This window comes from Cynoglossus semilaevis, chromosome 8, assembly GCF_000523025.1.
Source record: "Cynoglossus semilaevis isolate Cse_v1.0 chromosome 8, Cse_v1.0, whole genome shotgun sequence".
Lineage (NCBI taxonomy): Eukaryota > Metazoa > Chordata > Actinopteri > Pleuronectiformes > Cynoglossidae > Cynoglossus > Cynoglossus semilaevis.
The window spans coordinates 22,029,142-22,037,802 of NC_024314.1; the positions used below are offsets into that span (position 1 = coordinate 22,029,142).

At 38.2% G+C, this 8,661-nt stretch overlaps 1 protein-coding gene across 1 annotated transcript in view; it reads left to right on the top strand.

The window, feature by feature from the left end:
• snd1 (staphylococcal nuclease and tudor domain containing 1) overlaps positions 1 to 8,661 on the top strand; it is a 187,762-nt gene that overhangs the window by 136,520 nt on the left and 42,581 nt on the right. The window contains exon 18 of the mRNA XM_008315686.3: positions 4,446 to 4,587. Coding sequence (XP_008313908.1) covers positions 4,446 to 4,587 — 142 coding nt within the window. The remainder of the gene's footprint in view (positions 1 to 4,445; positions 4,588 to 8,661) is intronic.

An 8,661-nucleotide genomic window follows, 5' to 3' on the forward strand; every position in this document is an offset into this window, starting at 1 on the left:
TAAAAGAGATGAATAGTAAATTGTGTTTGCATCGGTTCACCGTGAAAAGAAGCGAAACCACACTTCACGAGTCTATAATCACCCTGATTACGTGGGTTTTGGTCACAGGTAACGTTGCACAGTCAGTGGAAGACACTGTGGGTTCAGACTCACACTTAGGCCAGTATTTTATTTTCCATGTCCAAACAAGCCCTAAGGAAAAACAAAAACACTTTAGTTATTTTTCTTTTGACTTCAATTGCATTTCCAAGGTGAAAAAAGAGGCGGGAGAAAAAAAAAAAAGCTTTCCATCATTCACCCGGACGCAGCATCAGTCTTTCTGTCTGGATATCCCAGACATTGTCCTGCTGTTGTGAAAGCACTTCACTCTGACAATCTCAACTGCATTTATCAAATGTGAATGTCAGACTGGCTGAAATGCCACGAGCCAAATCTCTATATCTTCTGGCTGGAGTATTGGCCTGATAACTGATAAATGCTGAGGAGAGTTTCGTTCATCAGTTTATTTGGCTCTGTATCAATGACTGTGCCTCCTATATGTATGCTATATATTTCTTTAAATTTCTTAATGTGAAAAACTCTTAGCCATAGTTTACATAAAGGGTTCATCAGTTCAAGATAATCGAAAGGTCATATGAAGGTCAATATTTCAAAACAATAGAGAAATATGAAATATCATTATAGGTAATGGCAACAAGGATCAACAGATACTCCAAGTTGCTGTATCACTGACTGACATGAAAAAGTTGTATTTTGCCGTCCCAAGTGTCATAGTCCACATACAAGTTCTGTACAGGGTGAATACGTAATAATCAACCTGTTGTTTTTAGATGAAGCCAATGGAGTAGCGAATCTCAGAACTTTGCCCTTCAGGATGTTGTTGTGTTTAGCTCTGTGCAACAATTAAATATATATATATATATATGTATGTATGTATATACATATATATGTATGTATGTATATACATGTGTATGTATGTATGTATATACATGTGTATGTATGTATGTATATACATGTGTATGTATGTATGTATATACATGTGTATGTATGTATGTATATACATGTGTATGTACGTATGTATATACATGTATGTATGTATATACATGTACATTTATGTATGTATATGTGTATGTATATACATGTGTATGTATGTACATGTATGTATGTATATACATGTATATTTATGTATATACATGTATATTTATGTAATATGTATGTATCTATATACATGTATATATATGTATGTATATACATGTATATGTATGTATCTATATACATGTATATGTATGTATCTATATACATGTGCATGTATGTATCTATATACATGTGCATGTATGTATCTATATACATGTGCATGTATGTATCTATATACATGTGTATGTATGTATCTATATACATGTGTATGTATGTACATGTATGTATGTATATACATGTGTATGTATGTACATGTATGTATGTATATACATGTATATGTATGTATCTATATACATGTGCATGTATGTATCTATATACATGTATATGTATGTATCTATATACATGTATATATATGTATCTATATACACGTATATATATGTATGTATATACATGTATATATATATATACAGTATATATGTATGTATGTATATATATACAGTATATATGTATGTATGTGAGAGAGAGAGAGACTGATATATATATATGGAACTTGTGGAGTGGCACAATGCAGACAAGGTGGAATCTCACCAAGAACGTCACCTACGTCAATAACTATCCTCATTTATCTAAAAGAACAGGCAGAGACTTTTCATCCATTCAAGGTTCTTACCGTCACACGTGTCCGTTTCCTCCCGGCTTTATGTACAGACAATTAAAAATCTGTGTGATTGATGCTCAACGCCGTGTCTAAACCACACAGATGGAGCGGTGAAGCTGCTGCTGCTGCCGCCGCTACTTATCTGCTAACACGCTGCTTGCACCATATCCCTCCCGCATGGAGAAGGTGTTAGCACAATTTTATACACATTGCTTCAAAGAGAGCTGAAGAAGCAGCGGTAATTTTCATTGGACACCTGCCACAAGAGATGGCAATTACATTAGAGGTGCGAAAAACACACACTGGTTAACAACCCAAATGGAACACTAACGCTTCCAGTGGGTTGTTTGCCTACACAGAAGTTGACAGCTGTATTTTTACTGAGATGGAACTTCTGTGTTAAGAAAAACAACATTTGAAGTGTGACTAAAAACTCAAGTTATCGAATGAGAAGTTTACCTAAAGGAGAGCTCATCACATGTTCATCACTAACCCGACCTAAGGCACATAAACCGGTGCAGGTAAAAGACCTCATTACTCCCTCGCACCCTTGCTGTGACAATCGCCCTCGCAAAGCCAGAGTTGACACGAAACCTTGTGGCCGCGGTGTCCAATCTCCGCCATGAAACCCTCCTCCTTGTTACCATCTAACTGTGTGGCGGTGATGGCCACCGGGCTAATGAATGCTGACACTCTAATCTTTGTCATTCCTAATTGGTGCTGCAGGTTTGATTAAAAGCCGAGCTACAGCGGCTCAATCGCGGTGCGGAGAGCATGCCTATTACCGCATTCCCTGCATAGCAGTGTTTGTGACCGCGCATACATTGTGTGCATATGGTTGTATATGTATATGGGTATGCTAATGATGCACATAGCCACCTAATGCTGTACAAAATAGTGGTTGAGCTCCGGGTTTACGAAGCGTGGCGGTGTTTTCAGTCTTCATTAACCTTGCTCGCCCTCAATCCCAAGAATTTCTACCTGCTCTCGTTCCTCTTTCCTTTCCCTCCTGATTCCATATCTTTGTGTGTGTGTCAGTCTGTGCGTGCGTGCGTGCTGAATGAATAATTGAACCTAATTGAATACTAAGACCCTAGCCTTTTGTTAGCGGGTACGGGGGTTTCTCTTGTCACTTCTTTCATCGCTAGTGATGGGAAACGTTTTCTTTCTTTCTTTTTTTTTTTTTTACCAAATTCTGTCACCGTGGGACTCGTGCCGCTGCACATCGCCACATCGTTGAGGTGAAATTCTAATCTAATAAGCTCACTGAAGAGACGGATATTACAAAAAAGCCCTGGGTATGATTAACTAAGCCTTAAAACTAGAGTCACTGTGCACATGAGCTAAAGCAGAGTGGGGGGAAAAATGACAACATTAAAACTAGCTAATCTAATTAGCTCCATGATACCATGCAGTTAAATAATTAGGCAGAACCTAATTAGCTAATACCACAGAACTGTTAAAAAAAAAATGGCTCTGCCTCTTTCCTGCTCTTTATATAACCTTTAAAGTAAAGTGGTAACAAGCTGTGTCGCCGCTGCTGCATTAGCGGTTGTTGCACCATGAAAGTCATTTTTGACTCTTGAGGTCTCCACCCATCCTGACTCTGTGTCCACACTGTTTCACCTGCAGGGAGTTGATTAGCTCACTTCCTTTCTGACTCTTCTGTGTTGATGCCTGTGTTTAGTATTACTGCTGTAGTCAATGCTACACACACACACACACACGCACGTACAAACACACACACACACACATCAGCGCAGTGTGATATGTGGCCCAAGGCAAAACCACTTCCCCCTGATGAGCCTCCTGCCCTCTGTTTCTCCTGGGGAGCTAAAACAGAACTAACCTTGATGCAGCACAGGAAGGATGTAACCTGCTTACACACACACACACACACACACACACACCTGTGCTGCATTGCTCAATGGCTAAATTCTTCCCTGAGCTTATGTCACTTGCGGAGCACTACATGGCTAATCTGTAATCATGGCCCCTGACCTAGGACTGAACTCTGACACAGGTCAGTTTGACTCGGGGAAAAATGTGGGAATTACACACTAAACCAAATGTGAAGGACAAGTCAAGGTGGCGTCCTGGGTAGATCCTGGTTAGTAACCGCCGTCAATAAAACCTCATGAGACGAGCAAAAAAATATATATAATGCATGTTGGCTTTAATTTTTCATGCTTTACAAACATTATTAGATTTGTTAATGATGATTATGATGAACTCCCTCTTTAAGGTAACTGTGAAAGAAATTGTTGAGGGTTGACAAATGATTAAAATTTTAATCAGATTAATCACAGGCTTGCTGTGGATTAATTATGATTAATCGTGATTAATTGAGGTAAAAATCAACATGCCTAAATATAGACTTCTTTCTGTAATGACAGGTGGACGTACGTGTTTCACTTTGATGGAATTATTATACGGGAAAGGTCATTAACTTTAGAAGAAAATGTATTGTTTAATTGTATTGAGTTTTTTTTCCACTCATTTTACTTGAAATCATTTCTAAGTTTGAGGATGTCACTGACTGAAATGCAGCCCCAAACCAGTACAGATCTGACATTTCTTTCAAAAATTGGTTTTATTGTATAAAAAATGAAAACATGATGTAATTGTCCTTACTGATGCCTGTTCTTTGCAGATCTGGGCCAACTATGAAGAGAAACCAGTGGAGGAGGTCGTCCACGTCACAGAGGAGAAGGAACGCGTGGCCAATTACAGAGCGGTATTCGTCACAGAAATCACCGACACCTTGCATATCTACGCCCAGGACGTGGAAACAGGTATTTACAGAGATTCTTAAATGAACGGCAGTTAACTGAAAACATCCTCGGGCTTTGAAGTCGGAACAGATGTGAATTAGTTAAAGGTTGTCTCAGTGCTATTTGCTGCATTACTTAATGCTACACTGACTGTTTCATCATTCTTTGCAATCTCACACACATTCACGCACACAAACACTCGCGTTGTTCTTCCCCTTCTATAATTACAATTTTACCATTAAAGGTTAGGAACTTAATACAGCAAAGGTTAGTTATCAAAATATGTAAAAAAATAAATAAGAAAAATATGTGTGAGTGAAACGCTAAAAGGATATTTACTTTGTCCCTTACAAAAATAACCATCACAAATGCGGTTCTTAAATTTACAAAAAAATGTTTATTAACTGTGAAATTGTTGCAGCCTCATCGTTATGAAATGAATGCCCCTCCCTCAAAAAGCTCCTGATAAGTACTTGAGTTTGACCAGGGATTTCAAATTAGAAGTCTACTCTGTCAAAGACTATTTAATTTTTTATCATCTACCGAAAGTTTAAAACCATTAGTAAGACAAGAACTTGAGTCTTGAGAACTGTCCCGTCGCTTGCCATTGTTTTGGATTTGAACCCCTCCCTCTCCACCATCTTGAATTAATTTCCTCATTAACTGGTACTACATTTAGTTAAATCAAATGCATAGATGTTAAAAGTTGTTTAAATCGTCTCTAGTTAAAATCCAAGACTTTCACTACCGCTGGTCTCTTCAGCCTCACTCCTCTGCGTAGACACTGAGGTTCCGTGTAATGCGTTTTCTCACTGGTCAAAACCACAGGGAACAGACCAACGGTATAGAGTTGCAGTCCGCAGCTCTTGCATTTCCAGAAAATGTAAACAAGCCGAGCAGCATTTTTTCCTTAAGTTGCTGTTCTCAGTTTATTTTGACAGCAGAGCCGTGAGTTATTTAATCTTTCCTCATATTAAAGCGTGATTTTTTATTTTTTAGATGATCCAGCAATGCTGCCGCCCTGTTATTTATATATTTCCCCCTTTAATTGGCCCCGTGTTCCTTTACAAAGAGGCTGATGTGCTACAGTTTTGAAAAAAAAAAAAAAAAAGGTTTTTCTCAGCAGGGAGGAAGAACCTGACCGGTCCTTCCTGTGTTCCCCCCACCTCCCGTCCTCCATACTTGTCCTTTTTTTTTCCTCTTCGTTTACATTTTTGCTGACGCTTCCTCAAAGCTACATTAAGGCATGGCAACCCCTTGAAGAGCACATCAAAGTGTTTAGGCGGCTGAAATCATACAAGCTGAGTGCTTTGCAATATCATTACATGTCTTACTTTGACCAGCGACACCACCCTGCCTCACTGTTACTTTTCCTGTGCACTTGAAATGAATCTCAAATGTCTTCACTTTAGGTTCTTAGCGGAGACTGAAAAATCACCTTAGACTTCCTCAGAAAGTTATGACAGTAAATAGTCCACGTATTTAAAGATATCTTTTTTTAAGATAAGCTTCTGATAGCCATGAAGTTATAATGTTGTCTTGAGTCAACAAGAGAAGCTAGGTCCTGACAGAAATGTAGCAATAAATGTTGAAAATTAGCTATTATATGCTAGTAACTAAGTCCCGACAGAAATACCAATAAATGTTCAAAATTAGCTATTATATGCTAGTAACTATTCAAGATAAACCATAGAAAAAGATCAGTCACTTCAAGAAGCTTGAAAAAAAAAAGCCTTTACAATAGCTAAACGTTAGCCAAATATAAAGCAGAATTGCTCATATTTGGGCACAAAAAAGTAAGCTAAAAATATGAATAAATAGCCAAATAATGTTTGGGAAAACCAGTTGCTAGCTAAGTTGGTAGCTTAGTGCTAACGGGTGCTGAGTGGCAGTTTTTTTTTTTTTTTTTTTAGTGTTTGAAAAGTGCACAGGTTGTGTTTGATGCTAAAATATTATTAATTATTTTGTGTGTATCACATTGTTACAGTGAGAAAGGATTAATTAACATACTGTTGGATTCTTCCTACCGTGACACTCACTGGTTTTCCTATAGAAAAACTTCCCCGAGCCACCATCAGTGACAAAACTCAGCCCACGTGTTTTTGGCAGCCCCTGCCAGCACTCCGTTTGCCAGATGGAGCAAACACTTTCGCTGAGGGCTCGTTGACCGTATTAGCGCTACAGCACATTAATGACATGGAGTAGCGGCCTACAGAAACTGGCTTCACCCCCCTCCACCCGGTCAGCCTGTGGCCTACTGTTCAGTTTGGAAGCCTCAGTCAAAGTTAGTTGACGACGAAGAGTCGGGCCATACTGCTCCGGCTTTTTCTGACATCCTAATAATGATGTGTGCGAACCCATTTACTTAACTGCTGTAATCACCCGTTTTTATTGTGGGTGTGAAAGTAATCATGAAAGGTAGCCGCGTTTATAGGAACAAAATGAAATACAGATGAGAGTGACAGAAAGTCATTTTTTCTGTCTCCTGTTAAGCTCCCATTTGTTTCAACCGTTTCCTCAATAAGATAAGATGAACCTTATTGATTCCAGCCTAGGAAAATGAAAGTGTCACAGCAGCAGGAAAAGAAATGAACCAGGGAGCAGGATTATACTGACAATAAGCCACATGAGGCGGAAAGTAGTCACTGGTCGGCCTTTCAATGAAGAAAAGAAGGAATAAAAATGGACAAGAATGTGAGGATCTGGCAGGGTGTCTTTGTAGACGGTACCTAAAGGGGAATCGGTTCCATTGTTGTGTTTTTAAGGTGAGAAATGCCTTAACTCTGCTTCAGGCAAATCCCTGGCAGCTGTTGGTGTGATTTTCTTCACATACCAATCGCCTAAAAATGTATATTAGCCCATTTGAGATTTGAAAGCTAAAATACTAAAAGTTAGATGTTTGACAAATGTTTAGAAGAAATATTTTAAAGCAAAAGAAGTAGAAACATGTAAATATGTGGAGAGATAACTAGCCGGTGTCCAAATAATTACAGAACAGACGATCCAAAGAGCTTAGAAATGGTAATGGAACATGGAAATCTGCAAAAGGTTCATTTAAATGTATTTATTCAAGTGCAATAAAAAATAAGAAGTTATATAAGAAGCTAGCTGGAGAGCTTAACTGTATTGAGCAATAGTGAAAAAAGTGAGAAAACTATGTTTTAATCCAAATATAGCTAACAGTATCTAAAAATGTTTAAAAAAGAATTTCACCAACTATACTTGCTAAAGATGCTAACTGTTAGCTATGGGATACATCAAGCATAACACAGACAAAACACAATGGTTACCCAAAACAGCTGAAATAGAGCAACAGATTAAAAAAAAAAATTATAATACACAAGGGCACCAACCAAAAGACGTCAAACCATTTAGACTTGAGGGAAAAAAATTAAGAGAAAAATTATTACATTGTCGAATGTGAACAAATTTAACAGTTTGAATCTGGAAGAAAAACATCCCCTGTAGCCAATAAATTATGAATTCTCAGCCTGACCAGTGATATTAAAAAAACAAAAAAATAGAAAAAGAACATTAAGAGTTTTACTAATTCAAATGTGAACAAATTTGACTTTTCAGAACCGGAAGATAAACGACCTTCGTAGTCAAAAACGTAACGTACGAGTCGGGCCAGTTTTGCGTGCGTTTCTAATAAAGAGCCCAGTACGGAGTAAACAATAAAGTCGGTCCACAGGTAGACGGTGTAGACGTTAATATTTAGACCATTTCCCGCAGCATGAAGTCTGTTGGAGCCGCGTGGACGTGGAAGAGCCGTATATGTGTTTATTTATTAATGTTGCTCTGCCCTGGGCAACCATGGCTGAAATCCCCACTTCATGAAGACACATAGAGCTGGTGTGTGATAAACTCCCATCGCTTCTAATCTCTAGCAGTCTTTCTCCAACATAACATACCGTATGTAAAGAAAAAAAAACTGAGCAGTTTGTGCTCCGATATATGTGCGATCCTCCGGGGATAGGAGGCGCATTGCATTTTTACTCTTTTAATTATTCACATTTTAATTACCCGTAAGTATGGGGGCTTTCATATATGGATATCTTTACATAGGTTTGATAAGTGATTAATTTCACATTA